Source organism: Oryzias latipes, chromosome 5, assembly GCF_053564925.1.
Source record: "Oryzias latipes strain Hd-rR chromosome 5, Olatipes_Hd-rR_3.1".
In the NCBI taxonomy this organism is placed as follows: domain Eukaryota; kingdom Metazoa; phylum Chordata; class Actinopteri; order Beloniformes; family Adrianichthyidae; genus Oryzias; species Oryzias latipes.
The window spans coordinates 16,365,277-16,387,206 of NC_136241.1; the positions used below are offsets into that span (position 1 = coordinate 16,365,277).

The 21,930-nt window shown below is 38.1% G+C and overlaps 2 protein-coding genes across 2 annotated transcripts; both read right to left on the minus strand.

Moving 5' to 3' along the window:
- Positions 1-966: 966 nt before the first annotated feature.
- On the minus strand, positions 967-6,303 carry LOC101154943 (glycerol-3-phosphate dehydrogenase [NAD(+)], cytoplasmic). The gene is made up of 8 exons (XM_020703226.3): positions 6,145-6,303; positions 4,629-4,806; positions 4,405-4,545; positions 4,116-4,254; positions 3,268-3,380; positions 2,774-3,010; positions 2,570-2,676; positions 967-1,726 (listed from the first exon to the last, which is right to left on the minus strand). The coding sequence occupies exons 1-8, from the start codon at positions 6,189-6,191 to the stop codon at positions 1,630-1,632; spliced, it is 1,059 nt and encodes a 352-aa protein (XP_020558885.1). The 5' UTR covers positions 6,192-6,303; the 3' UTR covers positions 967-1,629.
- Positions 6,304-7,332: 1,029 nt separating this feature from the next.
- On the minus strand, positions 7,333-21,608 carry smarcd1 (SWI/SNF related BAF chromatin remodeling complex subunit D1). Its single transcript, XM_004068815.5, has 13 exons — positions 21,325-21,608; positions 16,189-16,367; positions 15,376-15,418; positions 14,098-14,220; positions 13,078-13,200; positions 12,597-12,713; positions 12,354-12,455; positions 12,117-12,278; positions 11,300-11,397; positions 10,907-11,042; positions 9,912-10,034; positions 8,786-8,887; positions 7,333-8,510 (listed from the first exon to the last, which is right to left on the minus strand). Exons 1-13 carry the CDS (start codon positions 21,505-21,507, stop codon positions 8,457-8,459), a joined length of 1,545 nt encoding a protein of 514 aa, XP_004068863.1. The 5' UTR covers positions 21,508-21,608; the 3' UTR covers positions 7,333-8,456.
- Between the last annotated feature and the right edge of the window lie 322 nt (positions 21,609-21,930).

Consider the following 21,930-nt stretch of genomic DNA (forward strand, 5'->3'; position numbering starts at 1 on the left):
TTGTATTTGTCAAATTAACAGTCACGTTGAACACGTTCAATCGTAGCTTTTATTCTCTTACCGCCACAGTGAAAGGAACTCGGTTTCTGTAGACCTGTCTACGTTCATGTAACTTCACAGCACTTGGCTGCCACCGTGAGATGAGGACAGGAATTGAGGAAGTCGGGTGGGTCGGGTCCCTCCCCCGTCGTTGCCTTGAGAAGGGATGGTGCTATGCATGCTTGCACGATAACCAGTACTTTTCCTTTTTTGAACTTGTAGAACCACATTGCATTTTTTAGATGTGCGTTAATATTTCCCTTCACTCCAGTCAATTTTAGACTAATTTCAAACAGTTTTGTATGAGGCTGAGCGTTTTGGCAGGGATGGGACTGATGTGATTGCAACCCCTAGTGGTCAGAGAGTGAATTACATGCCGGGGAAAAATATCTTGACCTGCATAAAATTGCTTAAAAATTGGAAAAGCTTAAATATTTTCATCATAAAATGTTTCTTATAATTATGCTATCTATGAAATTTAGCATTGCTCCTGGTTTGTATGGTAACACTGGGAATCTTTTAAAGGAGCATCCCCTCATTTGTGTTATAAAGCTGAGGTTAGGCAGCTGCAGCCCTCCATGCTTTCTAATTATAGATGTTCATTTGCCCCTTCAGAGCATGTTATTATTAGATATCTCAAAGGGCAGTTGACTCAATAACTATTCATAGGATCTCAGAGGGGGAATACAATTCAATCAAATGGTAAATATTTTTCACTTCTCACACACATGTCAGATCAGACATTCATGTTTGTGGGATTAAATACTTTTGTTTGTTTTTGAAATGTCAAAAGAGCACAGTTTCAGTTTAAGGTCAGAGGAGCTGCAAGTCACTAAACAAAGCTGATTAGTGATCAAATAGAAGTGGAGTAAAAGAGACAACTCCAGAGTGTATTTCTGAAAAAAGAAACAATATTAGAAAGCAATATTTCAGAACAAGTCCAGATCTTTAATGAGGATCACAAAATCAGCCATCAGGATTCAGACTGAGACCAAACCTTCTCTAAGAGAAAGGCCAATCCTGACGGTCTAGAAAATGGTAAAGGTGAAGAAGAGTTTAGGGTGGCAGCCAGACTGAGCTCAGGTCAGGTTACAGCAGGGCTCCTCTCCTCGTGAATGGAGTCTGCAGTTAACAGCAGGATGTTGAAAACTATCAGGTCCAGTTGAAAAACATCTTGTTGGAGTGGTTTTTATGTCAGTGCTTTTCTTTGGAAAGGACATGCATGACTGGAAAAGACACATTTGTTTAAAGATTTGTGTTAGGTTTCATAACACTATTAGTGTAAAGGCTTTTGTAAGGCATTGCTATTTTATTAAAACATTTAAGACTTGAAAAATGATAGCAAGAATGGAACAATCTCTAAAAACAGACACAGAATTCCAGCTTGTGGCTGCAGGTCAGGTCAAAGAAGAACGATCATAGCATTTCAAACATCTTTTTGAAAGCGAAACAGAGACTGATAGAAGATAAGAATCTGGATTTTTTTGTACCAAAACTTTTGCTTCTGAGTTCATACAGCAGCACTTAATTACGCCCCCCCCCCCCCCCCCCACACACACACACACACAAATTAAATAATTTTGTCCATCTTTACATATGCTCAGGATGACTTTGCAAACAGCTAATGAACTCTGTGACAGGTTGGCCATTGAAGCAGATCTCATAAACAGCAGTGAAAAGAGGAAACCTGCACGGGGAGACAGAAAAACAGACATGTGAAACAAAAAGTTCAACATGTTGAGGAACAGGTTTCATCACATACACTTACTCACTAAGACATTAGAGGCCTTTTTCATGCCTGTTCACTTTGTATAAAGACACCTTATGTTGCTCAAGTCAGTCCAATAAAACTGGGTGAAAAAAAACAGTCAATTTCTGTCCATTAATACATTTAGAATTAAAAACACACATCTAGTTTTGGAATGCTTGTTGAAAACTGTTGAAAATCTTTAACACCAAGGCTGGTAAAAGCATGGGCAGGGGGAGCAAAGCCCCCCCCAAAGCCAAAATTAACTTAAAAAAAACTATATACAACAAAAAAGTACAAAAAAACATAAGGATGGACAGATGGACGGACATAGACTGACATAAAAAGAAAAAAAAGATGACTGCAGCCTCAACAGGGCCCAAACTAGTGTCCTGCTTGTGACTGTCCCAAGCCCGGTAAATGCAGAGGATAGTTTCAGGAAGAGCCTTCAATATAAAACTTATAAGACATGTCAAATAGTTCAAGGGAGAAGATAGATAGACGGATAGATTAATCAATGGTATGATGTCATAATTTTCTCAGCATTTAAGGGCCTCAAAGGGATATGACACCCCAAAATCTCAGCACACCCAGACTCACCCCCCCCCCCCCCCCTTGATATTCTACCTGCAAGCCGGCTAATTCCAGCCCTGCTTAATGCACTCTAAATTCAATATTGCATGACATGAAACAGTAATAACCATGTTTAATAAAGTACATTTTTTTAACCAAATTGCTCCTGCACTGTCCTACAAATCCTCTAAATAATGGATGTAAACTTACTTCTCCATCATGCTTTTCTGTTTCAATATTTGGTGGACTTCACTGGCTGTTGCTGGACCTTGGAGCTTCTGCCCGTTCAGCAGCTCCTTCTCCAGCTGCTCAATACTCTAAAAAACAAATAGAAATGTTCCTTTATATTGTTTTTTTTTTTACATCAAGATAGATGTAATCCTTCAAATAAAACCCCCAAAAGCTGTTTCATACTTTTCCTGTTTTAGCAAAGGCCTCTCCAATCTTTCGGTTGCGTCCTCCGTAGCAGGTTGTGATGAGGTCGGCGACACCGCAGCTTTCTAGGAAGGTTGCCGGGGAGACGGCGCAGTCTGTGCAGAAGAGTCTGGCAAAAGCGATCATCTCCATTAGACCGAGACGTATCACTGCTGCCTTGGTGTTGTCGCCAAATCCCAGGCCATCACAGAAACCAGCTCCCACTGCCACAATGTTCTGTGATGAGAAAATCAAACCTCACCTCAATTAAAAGATCTACTTTAATTATGTTTACTACAATGTTTATTTAGGCTAATATCTTTGCAGTATATATTTTTTACCTCTCCAAGTCCTGGAAGATGCAATTATTTTTAAATAACTTCAGGGTACAGACAAACAAAAGTGTATTTTTTTGACAAATCAAAACATTAAAAACATCTTCCAGTGTTCAAGCAAAAGTGCATGTGAATAAGTTTGAAAAATAGGGGAGAAACCTTTAGTGCACCGCAGATCTCCACCACATCCGACTCCTCCACCACAGTCACACGAAAGTTGGGGGTCTGCATGAGTTTCTTCAGCAGTGGTCCATATGCTTTGTCTTTACACCCTGCAGAGCAAACATCAGCAGCCTAGTCAAATACAGCTCTGTAAAATAAGCCAATTTCAGTGCAAAATCAACAAAACTAAATGAACTTTTGTAAACAAGGTGTGTCATTTTATTCCATTTGTAGTGTTTAACGTGATCTAATACAAACACTTTTGCAACACCAGCAACAAACAGGTTTACTTTTAATCAGGCATTTCTTGTTTTTTTTGGGAGTATCAGACTTTGGCGATGAAAAATTGGAAAAAAGGATTAACATAAATTATATTCTGAACCAAAAAAACTCAACAATCACATAACAGCTTACATTGTCATAAAGGGTCGTTAACTCGTTATGCATCATCTATTATGTAGGTTTGATGTTCTGTGAGACTGGTGCGTCTCATTACCGATTAGCTTTTCAACGTGTCAGAAAAACGGCTGGGTCAAAAAAGGACTGCAAACTTTTAACAATAAGATAAATATTCTAAATATACTTTTGAAAAACAAAAAACCAAGCTGTTTTTGTCAGAACAGACGTGTAAATAATGAACAATGACTCCTGCAGTTTGACTTCCTGTGACATAAATAAGCAGGAAAGAAAAAAACAAACTATAAACATGCTCACAAGCTGCATTCATTTTAAATGATGAACAGCATATTTTTGTGGACTTTAGGCTCTGCAACATAGGAGAAATTTCTCATTTTTCATTTAATTTAAAAAGAAAAAGTATTTCTTAAATAAACAAATTTCCACACCTATGGTTGTTTCACAGAACTTTTCATCTGCCACTTCGTTGGCGATGTTTGCACCCATGAGGACGGTCATGGTGATGCCGAGATTCCCCTTGATGACCTCAGAGATGAGTTTGAGACCTTCAGGACCTGCATCCACACCCTACAGCAAACAAACAAAAAATGATTCTTGGGTTGTCTGGACTTTTGTCAGATTTATACAATGTGACTTAATCAACATAGGAGACCAATCTTTAATGTTTGATTATAAAGTAAGATTCTGATTTCAGTGTGTGCATTTATCAGATCATACCTTGATGAGAGACATTCCAACAGCATCTTTCTTTATGTGGTCCTTGATGGTGTCACACACTTTTGCAATAAACTGATGCGGCACCACAAATATCAGAATGTCTGCTTCTTTTACGGTCTCAACCAAGTCTGGAACAGCCAGCTAATGGATAAATCATAAAAAACTTCAATGACACAAAAGAGGGGAGAAAACACATGCTCCGTGGACATCAGTTAAAGTCTCACCACGTTGTGGGGCAGCTTATGACCGGGCAGGTACTTGACATTCTCATGGTCTGTGTTGATGATCTCACTGAGCTTCCGGCCATTCACTGTCTCCTCAAACACCCACATTTTCACAGTGCTGTCGAATGTGTCATACTTGGCTGCATTGGCACCAACAATTTTGGCAATGGCAGAGCCCCTGTGGGCGCGAGGACATGACATTTTTGAATTATTCTTAAAATTAACAGGCTACCTATCATTACAAAATGTATCTCTATTTTTTAAAAACTCATTTTTATTGAAAAAGAACTGGACACATCTCATGTGCTTTGTGTAATGTGCAACTTAGGCAGTGCTTTTTCTTTTGTCACTGTTTTTGGAATCAAAGGCCACAAGGAGGACTTTGCTCCTGTGAGGCCAGAGGAGGCCAAAAGAAGTAAGTTCTTTAAAGACAATGGAATAAAACAAGACAAAGGAAAAAAAAATGGTAGCACATTTTTCTTAATAGGCCTACGTAAACACTATTGTTGGAAAGCTAGTCAGCCAACAGACGCAGAAACCAAAACTACACAGAAATTATCAATTTAAACTTTTCTTCTCTGAAGAACCACTCACAACAGAGGCATTTGGTACTTCAATAGCTTTAAATCTATTTCTATTTAGAAAAAAAAAAAAACTGAACCGAGGAAAAAAATCATTCAGTCAGTCTAACAAGAAACCAATGTGCAAAGGTATTATTAATTAGTTAAGAAGGAAAAATAAATAAATAAATATATATATATATATATATATATATATATATATATATATATATATATATATATATATATATATATATATATATATATATATATATATGTTATAGTATATAACAGAATAAAGATAAAAAAAAAACAATTCAATAGATACATTTTTAAAGGTGACAAGAACGTTGTTGATTATTTTGAACTGTTTTTTACAGAGTGCTATACCTCCAAGACCAAGTCTTTCCCTCAATCCTATGTTTTGGGTCAAATAAACTGGAACAAAACACGTGAGTTCACCAATATTTGTTTTGGAGTTAGTTCACAAATAGAGTGGAGTCATTGGCACGGCGGCCTGTCAGCATCCGGATCTTTCCCCCTGAAAACGATATGGGGAGAATTTTGAAATAAAGAACTGGCAGCTCGGTTTCCCACGGTGTCAAACTCGCAACCTTTGTGTCTTCAAGGAGAATACCAGCAATCCCATAATAACCTCGAACAAGCCACTTTGCTGGTCTGAGAGGGGACTACAGCCATAACAAAGTGGGAAACACTTTTCCATCTCAACCAGATCTCATTGAGAAGATGTTGCAGGTCAGAGACTAACATGCTGAGGATTCACTACAGTGTGATCACAGTACAGTCAATAAGTCTGGTTTACTAAAGGTTTTATGTGAGTTCACAGACTTAACAGCAGACATTTGTCAATTATTAATTGCTGCAGTTTGGTTTCCGTGCCAACCACACTTTTATGTAAGTTCAAAAACGGTCTATTAAATCCAGCCTTCACTCACCAGTTCCCTGAACCGATCACACACACTTTCTTGGGCGCTGCCATCATGTGTCACTGACTGTCCAGCAGCTCCTTTCAGTGTGAGGACCCCCCCCAGTCTTTATAACAGCTGCGGCTCAGGAACACCCCCTCCTCGGGGTTGGTTCGCTCTGCAGTGTGATGGTCATGCAGGAGGGAAGGGGCTTTGTGAGGAAGGAGGTCACAGCAACCCACTGACTGATCCAACTCAGCTGATCACATCACTGCAGCTCCACCTCATCAAAGAACCAGAAGAAGAGAGGTTCCCCCAGAACTGAAAGGAGTAAAGTTCACCCGGAGCAGGGCTCTGCAACCCTTTCATGCAAATAGAACCATTTTGGCCACTTTCTTACAGACCAAAACCCAGCCAGAGCAGCAAATCCCTCTTCATAGTTTACAAAAAGTTCACCTTCTTAATGTTTTTTTGGCCACTATGCCATTCTTCATAAAATTTAGCTTCAAAATATTTACAATTAAATTGTTATAATTTTCTAATTTAACATTTATTTTTGACGACAACACACACACACACAAGTTCTCTCAAAATAAAATAAACCCTGGTAAAAAAATGTCATGTTTTAGAATTACTTACATTAAAAATATAAAAAAATCTAGTCAAATGTGACTTTTTCAATCAATGACTTTGCTGCACCGTCTGCTTTTTTCCTTTTACTATTAAATATAAGGATAGCATTAGTGAAAAGCCACTTTAAACAGTCTTTGCATATAAATATATTCTTTAAGAACTTTGCTCTGAAGCTACATTCTGTTGTGCAGGAGAAGAGAAGATGTTTTAAGCTTATTCTAATAAACTGCTCTTGACAGTCGATCAAACCTTTTACAGTCACTTTGCTGAGAAATCTGACATGTTATAAATCTAAACATAAATCACAAATAAACCAAAACTAAAAACACCACTTACACAGATTGTTCATTTTTCTCTTCAAAGCCAAGCGGAGGGATAAGAGCTGCATGTGGTTCTGCAACCTTAGGCTGCAATCTCCTGACCCAGATTAAACAATATATTGATTTAGTCATCACATTTCTGAAAGACAAAAAAAAGAAAAAAAAGAAAAAAAAGAAAAATACTTTCGCTGAAGTAATTTTTCTCCCCAGAAAACTATTATGTAATGATGCTGAAAATATGAAACATTGAGACAGAGGCAGATAATTTTATACATATCCTTTACTATAACATAAGAACATACAGAAAAATAGGTTTGGTCCATGAAAAAGTCTGCAGATTCACAAAATATCTTACAGTCCACCCAGTGTTGGTTTACATCCCACAAGTTTCATTAGTGTATTCTTGTCAATAATTAAAGACATGTCAGTCAAAGATGTTTTTTCCCCCACTTCCAACAGAGAAAACTAAAACAGACCATCTTCAGGCGTGACGCTTCTCACCACTTCATGGCCTTTTCTGCGCTTGGTTAGAAGACATCCAACGAAAAGGTTTGAACTCTAAAGGGCGAGTAAAGACGGAGAGCCTTTCAATACCGTTTCCACTTGTTGAATGTAGACTTCAGCCTTCAGCACTGATGACGCCACGTTATTCTGCTCAATATTTACAAAACTATGTAGACTAGAGGTAATCATACTAGCTATTTCTATTATAACCTGAACTAACGTGATATATTATACAAGTCTAAAACAAGGATCATTATTAGTACAAGAACAAAAAAGCCTTCATACCAAAGGAGAATGTAACAAAGGATTTCCAAACTGCCACAGTGCTGTTTTCTGCTGTGACTGATTTAGCTTTGAAGGGACTCTCACCCTAACGACAAAGCAAACCAGTGACACTTAAAGCAAATATAATATACAGCAAAGTAGCACGACTGATCACAAACACAACAACAATCAATAGTTACTCAGGTAGGCAAGGGTGTTAAGGCGCGTCAAAAGACAAAAATGTTTTTAAACTTAGGGACCAGAATACAATCCATACATCCTTTCTTTAGGGGGGAAACAACGTTTCCCAGTACGGTCTGCGTTCCGCTTTAGAATTGTGTACATGCAGTACTTTTGCACTGAACCGGTTTTCAAATCAAAGGAATGGTACGAAAAGCAGAGACAACTATTTTAAAGGAGTTGTGATATGAAGAGGGGAACAAAAAGACATGAAACTGCAGTGTGAAAACAAAAACTGGCATCCTATTTAATAATGCAATAATCTAGTATCTATGTCTTCCAAGGTTTTTGCAAAACTGAGGAGTTGAGTCTAAATACCCCCCACCCCCCAATACACTGAACAGTTGTCTCCAAAAGACGCGTGCGTGGTCTTCCTCTGCTTCAGGTGTTCCTGATGCCGAGCGCCTGCTCCAGTTCCTGTCGTCTCTGCTGCACCTAGAAACACGTTTCAATCAAAGCTTTGATTATCAGGAGATGACGTTTAACATAAAATGTAACTAGGTTTTAATCAAAGTTCAAAAGTTTTCTGAAATTGATAGGGTGTTCATAATTTTTACTTTAAAAAAAGGAAGAGAATGTTATTGAAGTTATACGCTTCTAATGCAAGCATAATTTTACCACTCTAGCCTCATTTTTCTGTAGTTTTATTGGAAATAATGCATTGAAAAGGATGTTTAGAGACTATAGAACATGATCAGAAAAAGCCTCACCTTTGAGTAGAAGTAGCGGCAGACTGCCTCCTGAGCCCACGGCTGGTAGTAAAACTCGGCCCTCCGCTCCTCTTCTGGGTTTCCAACCACATCAGTCATGGTCTGTGGACAAAAAGGAGTTTTGAACTGGATTTGACATTAGATAGTGCCACAAATAATAAGTAGAGAGTCGACTCATTACCTGGAATTTTGGTGTGTGCATTTGTCAGCTTTTAAATAGAATTTTTTATGAAACCCATGCAAACACTAATGCACACAACCACAGAGCCCACATGAAACCTGCATGACTCCACATAAAACTGAGCAGTTGTTGATGGTAGATCAACATTTGCTCTGCAGTTCATTTGTTCAGAAAAGCTGTAATTGGACAAATAGTTTCACTAGGTATTATTGCCTATTAGGGTCTCAAATTCGGCATTAAAGTCACATCTAAGCCACATCAACAATAGTTTGAATCAGTGTTCCATGAGCCTTTGGAATAAAAACGCTACAATGAAACATAAAGAATAGGCCTGCACAATATACCGCAAATTTATCGTTCTCGCAATATCCAGCTCTGCAATATGCATATCGCAAAAGACGGCGAATATCGCAATAAATCGCAAACCCAAAATGTGTTAAAACAATCTTCTAGCAGCTTGAAGCATTTAACACATCAAATAAATCCCTTTATGCTTTGACCAATCAGATGGACGCCTTCCCATTGTTGACCAATCAGATGGAGGCCTATTATGTTAACCCTGGTCCTGAAGAGCCTCAACCCTGCCTGTTTTCCAGCTCTCCTTAACCAGCTTGCTGTTGATTGGCTGACTCAAGTGATTTCACATCCTGATTGACTGAACACACCTGATTTTGGTTATCATTATCGAGCAGTCTAGGGAGAATTGGAAAACAGACAAGGTTGAGGCTCTTGAGGACCAGGGTTAGCCACCCTGACGTTTGTCCCCCATGTCGACGAGGGTCATTTGGAGTATAATTTTTAAACTGTTGCAATGAAATGGGAATGATGTTTGTTTATTTTTCTATTTGTTTATTTACCGCAAATTTATCGTTATCGCAATATTGATCACTAATATCGCATATCGCAAGTTTTCCTCATATCGTGCAGCCCTAATAAAGAACTTACTTTGAGGTCTCTACACTGAGACTGAAGCCAGTCGTTGATAAAGCCCTGAGGATCTCTGGCAAAACTCAGCATGAACTCCCTCTGGGTTTTCAGCTGGTTGATGGTCTCTATGGTTTCATGAATCTGTAAAAAAGAAGAACATTAAAATAGACCATTACTATTAAGGAAATATGTCTACTTAATGACAACAGCCAAGGAAAAACACAATAATTGTTAATGAGTGTCTCCAAACATTCCCTAATATTGAAGAATTCTGAATGATCAGCTTTAAAACAGTCAATACCACAACATTTGCTTAATCTTTTCTAAATTCAAACAAAAAGTTTTATGAGATGCTTTATTTACATAGAATAAAGATCAATGCAATCAGTTTATCGAAATTTTACTCTCATACTTTTTACAATGTAATATTTCATTACAAAGTCCTTAAAAACAAAGAAATCTTGGGTTTTTTTTAGGTGAACTACTAGTTTCCAATGGTTCCAAACAATGAGGTGGTATTTTGACACTCATATAGAAAATGTATCAAAAATAATCCCAGCCTGATTTCTGCCAAAAAACAACAACAAATAAACAAAAACAATTTGGGCATTGCAGTCCACCTCAACAAATCTCAAGTGAAGTAACTGAATGAATGCCGCAAAACACTAAATAACCTCTCTGTGTTTAGATTGTTGAGTTGACTGGAAACAGACGCTTCACCATGAGACGCCCTTCATCAGGACCACTTTGTTCCCGTCATTGCGATTACAAGCTTTGCAGAAAAATAAATGTTCTGCCTTACTGACCCCAAAACGGGGAGAAAAAAATGTGAAAAAGAAAAAGATGATCTGGAAAAAGAACAATGGAATTATTTCACCAACCTCAAGTACCTGCCAAAGGAAAACCATGGTTCGCTCGTTTAAAAAAGATCAACTGAATAAAAAGCAGGTTGAAGGTTTATCTGCACTCTGAACATTTTCACACCACAACGCATGTCAGAGGGAGGTCTGTACCTTGTTATCCAGTCCTGCAATTTCCTGCTGACTGGCTGTGGACAGCAGGAAGGAGTTCATCTGAGTCTTCAGCGTGTCGTCCACCTCCACATCGATGTCATAACATGCCGTCTTCTTTTGGTCATTAGGGTCCACACTGGTGAAAACCACAGCAGCAGTTTTCAGCTCTATTCACTACTTTGGACAATTAACTTTATTTTTATGCAAAAAAACAAACAAACAAAAAAAAAAGACAAAAAAAAAGATAATTTTGGGAAATGAACATTAAAATATTTTAAAAAGTCTTTATTTATTTCAGCTTTTGTTGTTCGAAACCAAACCAAAACAGTCAAAGATGATGTTTCCTAACGACTGTATCAAGTGTTCAGGTCACAAAGACGACCCTGAGGTTACCTGATCACATGGTTGATGATGATCGGCTCTGGAGGCATGAGCAGCGCATGCAGGCGTTGTGGGATTTCAGAAAACTTCATTCGCTGAGTCTCAAAAATCTGTCAAACAAATGCATATTCCAGCAAATGCTTAGTTTTTTGTGTGTGAAATGCTTATTAAAACATTTGTTAACTTTAAAATTTCTATTCTTTTCCACAACTTGGGAAACCCCGCTCTTTGACCATTGTCTGAAATAAAATAGAAAAACATTTTTATTTCTAACAGTTGTTAAATATTAATTAAATATCGATCGACAAGTTTTATTACATAAGAAAAAAAAATTAACTAAAGAACAGCAGAAGTTCAACATAAACACCCTCCTGTCTTTTGTTTGTTTAGAGTAAGAAAGCCAGACATGAAGCAGGGAGGAGACGGCGTGACCATACAAGGACATGAAGATGCTCAGAGAAGATGGAGTGTGAAAGAAAGGAATGGGAGGATATCAGAAGCAGAAACAGGACGAGAGAAACTATGAAGCTGCTGTCGACAAGTCCTTCTAAAGTTCAAGAATGTACGAGTTGTTCTGATAAATCAACCGAGAGCTGGTAGTCATCATGCAACAGCTAAAGGGAAAACCGTCACAAATGGAACAATCAAGCAAATCAAAATGTGGCTAATCTTCAAAACAGCTAACCTAACAAAAAAATTCCTCTACACAGACTACAAAAGCAGGTAGATTAGCTTCGGTTTGTACTAATCCATCAGGGGTCTTTATGACAGCAGAACAGAATGTGACACACATGAATTATGTCATGTAATGGTGGAAAGTCTGATCTACCTGGTGCAGATATTTGTCACAGTTTATGAACTCTCGCTCATGTGGGTCCTGGAGTTTGTGGGTCTTGACATACTGCCACAGGGCCTGGATGATGACGGGTCTGGTCTGTGTGTGAATACCCAGCATCCGGGCCAGTCGAGGGTCCAGCTTAAACTGAGGGGGCTGCAGGATGCAGAGGAAGCTTGGCAAACAGAAAGAAACCACAAAGATCTGCCACTACGACGCACGGTTCCTTACCTGGTAATCGAGCATGAGCAGGACGGTGCAGCGAACGCTCACATCACCAGGCCTCTTCACCTGGAAACCATCAGTCTCCTGCGTGGTGGCAGTCCTATGCCACTGAAGGAAAGAAAAAAAGAGTTTAATGTCAACTTTGATTAAAGAAAAATTCCATTTCAACAACAATTAAATGAAGAGAGAAAACAGATTTTAACAGAAAGAAAAAGAAGAAATGACTCTTGAGTGAAAAAATGATCTTACTTCTACCAGATGATTATCTGGACCATACAAGTCTTTGTCCAATTCAATCACTAAAGACTTGAAGAAAGACGAGAACTTCCTCTTCTGCTTGGTAGCTTCATACTTGGACACAGCCGTCTGAGATGAAGGAAAAAAAGCAGCATAGTAATATGAACCTTTTTCAAATCTAAACTTTAAATCTGGTTAGGATTTGGTTAGGAGTCAGAGTTCCAGAAACTTCATTCATTTTTTCTTTTTTTAAAGAAAAACAATAATTCTAAACTGGATAAATTAATTCAACCCGTTTGGAAATTGATGATGGATTTGGATGTTGTTTGGATGTGTGCAAAATAAATCTGAAAAGCATGTAGTGCTTAAATAATTTCTATATGGGGTGTTGGATTTGTCTTCATGGTATACAAAGGACTGACTGGAGGTATGATACACGTCTATGACCTGATATGCTTAAAAATGATGTTATAAAAACAAACAAAAGTCTTACATCTTCCAGCAGGCGGCCTTCAACGCGCAGCTCCCATGAAGCCACCGTGCCCTCGCCGTCTTCAGCGTCAGGCTTTGCAGGATTGAAGGTGTTGGATATAAAGATCCGAAGTTTCCTCTTTTGCTAAAAATAAGAGAAAACCAAAACGATTATGGCTGCGACTGCTCCTTAGGTCAAAAAACCTGCTGCAACTCACTAAAAAGCTTTGTCCTAAAACTTTGAGAACCACTGAATTGATTCGATTTTGATATCATAACGTTTTTAAACATAACTGGTAATTGAAACAGAACAAAAGGGAAACTGATGAACAAAAAGTGTTTAATGCTAAAAAATCTGAACCAAATAGTTTTTTACTGCTTTTAGAAACAAAATTACTTAACAAGAAAGTCCATACTATCAAACTATTTGACAAATTAATATATTTTCCAAACAAAGATCCATTCGACTCTCCTTGGTAGATTTTATTGTTAGAATACAGCAGTTAATATTTAAAAGAATAAATTATTTCACTTTTCCATCTAAAGTTAGAACTAGAACAGACTGATAAAGAGCGGTCCGTTCATTTCAGCAGCTTTTCTTTTGCTTTATCAAACAAGCCCGACGTCTAGCTGAAGGTGTTGGTTCACACCGATCAGCAGCCAGTCATTAGATCATTTGGTGGGAGCAAGTCCAAACTTGAGACCTTCCTGGTGATGTTTTAGCAGATCATCCTAACACGTGCAGTAAGAGAGCAGAATCAGACAATCCTGCTGCTGAAAAACTTTCAAATTGTTTTTGATCACTTATTCACAAGAAGATTTTTGTTAAACATGCACCTCCCTTTAAAGTTCGCCCTTTTCCCACAAATCAAATTTTAATTTATAAAATCCCCTTTTAAACAATTGTAGCACAAATTGCTTTACAGATTCCAAATGACAGATTCAAAAACACAAGGAGAGAAACTTGTAGCCACTATTGGGATCAAGGGCTTTGCTCAAGAGCACCATGGTGAGGTGCAATGGGTTTAAAACATGAAAGTACCTTAATGGGCCTCTTGAGGGCCTCCTGAATGTCCAGTCTCTTACGCATTATGGTCTGGTCCAGCTTTCTCTCAAAAGCCAAGAGATCCATGTAAGCCTGAGACTCCGGGACCAGTTCCCTGATCTAAAGAAAACAAACATTTTTTTAAATAAACAAAATAAACTATTAAAAAATGTGAAAACATAAAAATTAAAATAAGGTGGCGTGTTTTGTAACATTTCATCTGTCAAAGCACGCCAATAATTAGGGCTGGGCAATATGGCCTAAAAATAAAACCTCAGATTTTATTTTTTTTAAATTCAATTTCCGATTTTTTCCCCGACCCCCCCACTTAACGAAAGCAACAAGTACAAACGGCAGACAACTTCAAGCAAATTTTGCTTTTATTTAACCAAACTCAAGACAAATGTAACCCCCCTTCTGGGATGAATAATAGATAAATGAACACACTCTTGGAATCAAAGTCCCAGCTGTGTTTAAAGTCACACTTTGTAGTCTAGACTAAAAGAAGACAAACATTCACCTTGAGAGGAGCACAGTTTTCTAAAGGATTAACAATATATTCAAACCCATTGGGTGCGATGTCTTTGGCTATATGCAAAGCGCACGCTTCTGTGATTGTTCTCCACCGTGCCCCTTTCCTGTTATATGCGGAACCTTGTGCAAAGGATTCGGCTAAAGTTAGCTGTTTTTTTGGGTTAATGCGGTTTTGTTTGTCTAGGAGAGACTGGCATTTTTCGTATTCGGCTGGATGTGTCTGTTTCAGGTGTTGGAATAGGTTTGTGGTGCTGCTGCCTTTGACTGCGATGGGCTTTAGGCAAATGTTGCAGCGTGGGCTCTCTTCCTCCACCTCTGTGGCAGCAAACCCATACCAGTTCCAAACAACAGATGATTTTATTCCTTTCTTGCGAACAAACTTCCCACTCTCACCGGTAGCCATGTTGTCGCTTGCCGTTTTGTGTGTGCTATGATGTTGCTGTTTGTCGCCTGCCATACTGCCGTGTGAAACTGACGCTGCAGAAAATCCGGGGAGCCAAAAATGCGCATTTACACAAAAACTCGATTTAGTTATTTTTTTAAATCGCCCGTAACAAAAAATTGAAATTAATTCATTCAATTGATTTTTCGCACAGGCCTACCAATAATCTTTATTAAGTAATCTCAAAAGTTTACACCAGGACTTTAGAAACCCGTAATTCATTATAGAAAGGCATTGCAGGAGTAGTTACACCTCATAGACATGACTAAAGCTAAAACACGCTTTGCTTTAATGCTTACCCGCTGAGGTAGAATTTTATCGGCCATCTTCTTCTTCTTTGTGCTACAAAAATAAACAAGTAAACATGAATACATTTTCATTGAAGCCAAGCACAGTTTGGTGTTTTGAAGCCTAAAAGCTGATCAAATAGTCGTTTTCTGTGATTGGGGATCTCAAAAAATGTGTTGAAGATTCAAAAATCCAGATGCTGAGAAGTTTTAGTGTAGCTGTAAAAATCGGTCTGCTTTAAAGAGCTGGAACAGGAAAAAGAATTGGGAAACCTCAAATAACACAAGGCTGCAGCTTTTCTGCTTAAATAAACTGCTTTACTACAATCACAAAGGCTGTTTATGCAACACTTTACAAGAAAGCCTTTGGATTAAAATTCAAGGCCAACTTCTCTCTTAATTGTTCGAACATCTTTAAAAATCTATCTGCATTTTTTGCATACTTAAATTTCAGATTCCATTATTTTAACAGCACATAGAAATATGAATGGCTGACTTGTCACATAATTTTGAGGAGGAAAAAAAAGAACAAAATTCAAGTGTTAACATTTCAATCATCTGTGCAAACTAAATTAATCTTTTAAAACCTGTGAGACATGCGTTTGCGTCATTACCACTAATAAAAGAATTGACTCCAATGTTCAACCAAACCTTTGTCTATTTTTGGTTAAATTACACTATATATACTCTTTTTAACCACTATTTATCTGAAGTTCTGCATATCACCGAGTACTTCGTGTTTGCTAAAATAATGACAGTAAAACAACCATTTCAGCACAAATGCATTATTTTGAGAGGGCGTGACCAGAGTGAGCTCAGACTTACTGCTGGTTGCGGTTCTGTTGCTGCTGAACCTGCTGAATCTGTTGGGGGGCCGGCCTCTTCCGGGATGGGTCCATAACTCCAGGCATCCCAGGACGAGACACAGGGCTGTTGCCGTATCCTGGGGGCCCCATTGCTGGTCCCTGTGGGGTCATGCGGCTGGATGGAGGCATGCCCGGTCTCTGCAGAGATGTAGCCAGTTGGAAATAAATTTGAATGAATGTGTCCAGTTATAACATTTAGCATTTTTAAACTGCAATGATTGAATAACTTGTAATGATGTAAAACAAGTGGTTTTAAAATCATGTTTAACATGGATATACAGCAGCTGTAGTCGTCTACTGGCTGTAATTGATACTGTTGAACAAAAAACTTCATATGTATGGAGTAACAGGACTGGCCCTATCCTCTGCATAACAGAACAGAATCATTTAAATTTGGCGACCTGGTTGATTTCAAAGTAATTAAAATCATGTTCAAAATAAAAAATCACCAATTACCAAAGAGCATCTAAAGACTCTTCCCCCTTAGCAATAATAAATACAGTTTGAGAGGATCAAATATGTTTATGAAATCTGCTGTGAGAGCAAAGGCTGAATACTGTATCGGATATGGAATAGCTGCAGGAAAGACATTGAAAATGTGGTCAATCTACAAAAAATTAAAAGTGGTTATAAAAGGTGATACAATAGAAAGATATAATAACTCAACGAGATTCATTGATTTGAATTTCTTATTGAAACCTTTTTCTTTTGACCATCGCTAATCGTTTCTGTGTTTATTTCTTGTAATTGTGTACAAATACTGTTTTTATAAATTTGAATAATAAATTTGGATTTATTATAATAAAATGAATAAGTTGATGAACTTCCTCCAAAGTCCCTTTCAAACTATCAATATGGTCATTTATCCTTATACTTATTTTTTATCAGATCAAAAGAAATAAATAAAATATCTGGTTATAAAGTAGATCCAAGACTTTAAGAAATTGGATCAAAGTTTGTTCCGGTTGATGACAGTCTTAAAATAACCCTGAAAACCCAAACTGCTCATTTTTATTGATAAATGCTGAAAAACAAACAAATCATTGATATGTAGATTTCCTGCAGAGCACATTTCTTACTGCTTAAAAGAACACGCTAAAAAAAAAAAAAAAAAAAAAAGGCAAAGACAAGACAAAGGCAATCAATTAAAAATCGTATGTATTTGGGCCTTAATAATATGAAATATGTAGCCTCAACCATGAATAAAAAGGTTAACAATGACCTCCTCCCCAACAATTACAGCTGTGATGCAACTGTTCTAATGTTCTGAAGTGCTCAGACTTTCCTATAACAAACGCTTAAAAAAGTTAACAAGAAATCTTAATAATTAATTGTTTTTTTTTTCATTCTGAAAGGTGCAGCTTATTTCACACAATGCAGGAAAAAGGGAAAAACATTAATTCAGGTAGTCATGCTTTCTGTAAATGCAATATTTAAAATGTTAAGTTACAAAGAAATGAACGCCTACCAATCGACAATACATTCAGAAAAAAATAAAATAATATAATAACAGTAAATCATGACTCACACACTATGATACGCTAGCAATTATAACCGACCTAACTAACAAAAAAACAAAACAAAGATATCCCACTCACCAAGCCATGTGCTAAAAACTCATACAGGCGACTTCTTGTATTTGACTGCATGATTGCAGATTAGGAGTTTTAAAAAAATTGACCACTAATTGCAGGTTTTCCTCCAGCAGTCAGTCCAACAAGTGAGGCAGATAAAAGCAACACTCAGTCTGTGGTGGAAGAGAGGAAGAGGGACCGACTCCAACAAAGCAGTCCTTGCCTTTTCAATGCAGTGCAGTGTAGGCAGAAAGGGACTGTGCCGAGCATTTAGTGCTTTCTACGCTGTAGATCAGTATGACCTTGGTCTGCTGAAGAACAAGTGGATATCTCTAATATTCAGAGTATGAAGCCTCTTTTTAGATTGTGTTGTGAAAGGAGGCCTGTGTGAGGGAGAGCTGCCAAGGATACAGGAGAGAAAAAGAAGATGTAACATCTTTTCACCGAGCTGTTTCAAGTTTAGTGACGTTCTTAAATGTTCAAGTTCTTGCAGATTTGTCAAAGTCAATTTAGGAATCAAATACAGACAATGTACTTCAGGATCATTTTACTGTTGGAGCCGGAACACAAAGAACATAAAAATGTTTTGTAACAGAAAGACCCTGGTGTTGTTTTTATATTTCTTGTACCGGTAGAGAAATTCAGAGCATTCACCAATTATGGCAGTAAATTCTGCCATTATACTTGTGTGCAATTCTTGTGACTGAATGCTTGTGAAAATACAAAAAGAGCTCAAAAGGTTTGACAAAGATGCAACTAGGGCTGCATGATATGAGGAAAACTCACGATATGCGATATTAGTGATCAATATTGAAATGACGATATAACTTGCGATTTATGAACAAATAGCAAAACAACCAAAATCCTCATTTGCATTTCACTGTGGTTTAATTTAAATAAGAGTCAACATAACTAAAATTATTTTCCACATGAAACTAGTCTTCATGGGAGGCGAGCTTCTAACAAAAAGGCTTCATCCATAAATAGATTTATTTGATTTGCTAAATAATTACAAGCTGTCATAAGATTGTTTTAGCACATTTAAAGTAACAATTTATTGCGATTTTCGCTGTCTTTTGCTATATGCGGATTGCACAGCTTGATATCGCGATAACGAGAAATTTGCCATTTATCGTGAAGGCCTAGATGGAACAGTCAACAGTATCCTTTAGTGGGATTGGTCTTTAAATCACAAAAATAAACAACTGTAGCCAAATCACTGCCTTAGTGAAAAACATTTTTTCATCGAAAGTCTTTTAGATAAACAGACTTCAACATAAACCCACTAGGGTTCAATCCAAATTCTTCCCCTACCCCTCCAGCTTCTCTCTTTCCCTCCAATTGTAGGGGCATTTGGGGGTAGGGGTGTTAGTTTTTGGAATGGAAAACCTTCACTGCGCGGAGGGATACGGAGCCCTCCAACGCAAAGGTGTTCCGCATGTTCTGTGCCGCAAAAGAGAAACGTATCTCTGCAAGTGGGTGTGCCTTGAAGCACAGAAGTTTACACGTAAATGTAAGTAAATACTTTTTGTTTTAGCATGGCTTTTTAATGTTCTAAAACCCACGTTATTTACTTCTGATCGCCACCCGCTAACGTGGCTGACCGACGACGATTGATGACCTCATCGAGTCAGAGTGACGTCTAAATGACTATTTTTATATGACACTCCATTTGGAGGGCTAACTGTAGGTGTAGGGAGAAGTAGAAGTGGGGGAAGAACTTGGATTTGGTCTAGGTATTGTAAATATGAAGTCTGAACATCTAGGACACTTTTAAAACCCTAAAAGAACTGCAGAAATGTAAACTCTTTCTCTTAGTCTGTTTCAACACAACAAACATCTTTAGCATTAATGTTAAACTTCTTGAAAACGGTGACAAAGGTTGCTGCGTACACTACTCCACACTAAAATTTGAATCACCAAACTAGCTAGCTGTACTTCCACGTTCCATTTTAATTTATGTTAGCCCGCCACTAACAGCTCACTTCCCTCATCATTTTTCACTGCCATGTTACTTTCCCCTCAAGTTCCACAATTTGTTTCCACCAAAACATCCCCGCCTAATAGAACTGGACTAAGTGACCCCCCACCCCCACCCCGGATGTCAAATAGGAAGTACCTGCTCGAACGTGTGTAAACCCCGCCTCTAATGATTGAAATGTTTAATTGACAGACTCTCCTGAGCCTGCTTTCAGTGGCAGAGATGTGGACTAAGATAAAAGCTTAATCCTGATTGGCGACAGGAGTTGCCATAGAAGCGTCGACTCCTACAGACGCAGGCTCATCACCGTTTACTTAGGTGGTCTGGCTCCAACATGGGGATGAGTGTACTGCAGATCTAACAGCGACTGATGGATTCATTTTGCTGGAGCTGAAAGTAAGGCGTTTTTTTTTTCTTTCTACGGGTGACGTCAGACTCGCTCAGTCCAGTTCTCTTATACAGACAATGACATCACCACCCACCTTTCCATCAATTAAGAATCAAACGATCTTGATAGATTTATAAATAAGATACTTCTCCATTCCCTGCTAGTTTATAAAAATAAAACATTTTTTGAAGTTTTTCAAGGTTAAGATCTTCAATTTCTAAAAATATTTATCATGCCCTCAAGTAAATTCTGAGTTTACCTCATTTGTAATTGGTTAAAAGTATGAAGACTCCTCTCAAAATTGGGTGCATGTCTTTATTTTAAAAAAATTAATTCAGGTTGGTAGGTAGGTGGGTGGACTTTTAAGTTTACCATGCCCCCCCCCCCCCCCCTTTTTAAGTTTAACAACTGCAATGTATGAGTAAACTATGTTGCGTGTACTTTAATAGCAAAACATTACCAAGCGTTGTATTATTAACAAGTAGAAGTTCTCGACGGCGGAGTTACACCTAAAACCTGACCAAAAACTCAATGGTTCCGTTAAGTAGAAGTCAAATCAAATGCCAATTTTTAAACGTCAGCAAAGAGAGACGCGACAAATACAAGCGGGTTTTCGGAAATTACCTTTCAGCAAATTTGAATTTAGACTCACATGACGGTAGCAGCCAGATGTTTTCGCAGAGTACGGTTCCTGAGAGGCGGACTTTTTACTTTCAGATTTCCCAGAGGAAATCAATGGATCCCGTCAAAACGAGACGTATTCATAAAAGTTGATAGATTTAATCAATCTGTATATGCCAGTTAACTCCACACAATCAGTAACTAGAGAACTACGACGAGCGTAACACAGTAACTAGTTACTAGTTAGCGTTAGCAGGCGAGGTAGCACAGTTTCATGTAAGCTAACCTTCTGTTAGCGAGCGGGAGGTTTAGCAAATTCAAACATGATAAACTCATAAAAGTCCGCCAGAGCGCTCGAAAAAAATATTTATTAAAAGTCGATTACTTTTAATGGGTTTCTTAAGTTCTATTGAACTGGGCCTGTAGGGGGACGGGGGTTAATGTTAGCCATTGGCGACAAAGCAGCGATGAGTGGCTTTGTTCTACTAGCGGACCGGCTAGCATTGACGCAAAGATGGAGTGATAACTCACCGGGTACCCAGGCCCAGGCATTGGAGATCGGTACATGTGGTTCTGACCAGCCGAAGATGGACCCATTCTTCCAGTGGGAGTCCCGGGTCCCATGCCTGGTCCAGCACCGGGTACAGGTTGTCCAGGTCCAACAGCTCCACCACCACCAGTCGGTGCAGACTGAAACCCCCCTCTGGACGCCATCTCCTCACTAGATGTCGCCTCCGGTGGAGCAAAGGAACTAACGCGAGAGCAACTGAGGCGTTCACTTTGCGATAGCGCCCTCTACTGTTCTCTTTTGACACTGCACGATTGCCCACATTAAGAGACAAAGGATAATTGTGGGGTATGAAGGCGTAATATAGGCTATTTCTTAAAAAAAACATTTAGTATGTTCCTTTATAATATTTTAGTATTTTTCGTGAAGTTTTTTTGTTTTGTTTTTCGTGCTATTTTTTTTAAATACAAGAGCAAAAAACAACAAACAGGCTGGGCAGCTACTCATGAAAACTACAAGAAAAACTATAAAAGTATAGTTCATGTAGTTTAAAATATGTATTAATATATATCAATATATACATGTATATGTATTAATATTATTCATATATAGTTTAAAATATATATTAA

What these genes read in the sequence shown, in the direction of transcription:
- LOC101154943 (XM_020703226.3), bottom strand. Translation starts at nt 6,191, where the DNA reads ATGATGGCAGCGCCCAAGAAAGTGTGTGTGATCGGTTCAGGGAACTG. An exon ending in GTGATCGGTTCAGGGAACTG is followed by an intron (nt 4,807 to 6,144) that starts GTGAGTGAAGGC and finishes TCGCGCCCACAG; the next exon opens with GGGCTCTGCCATTGCCAAAA. An exon ending in CCTTTGCTAAAACAGGAAAA is followed by an intron (nt 2,677 to 2,773) that starts GTATGAAACAGC and finishes TTTGTTTTTTAG; the next exon opens with AGTATTGAGCAGCTGGAGAA.
- smarcd1 (XM_004068815.5), bottom strand. Translation starts at nt 21,507, where the DNA reads ATGGCGTCCAGAGGGGGGTTTCAGTCTGCACCGACTGGTGGTGGTGGA. An exon ending in ATAAAATTCTACCTCAGCGG is followed by an intron (nt 14,221 to 15,375) that starts GTAAGCATTAAA and finishes TGTTTTCTTTAG; the next exon opens with ATCAGGGAACTGGTCCCGGA. An exon ending in CAGATAATCATCTGGTAGAA is followed by an intron (nt 12,456 to 12,596) that starts GTAAGATCATTT and finishes TCTTTCCTTCAG; the next exon opens with TGGCATAGGACTGCCACCAC.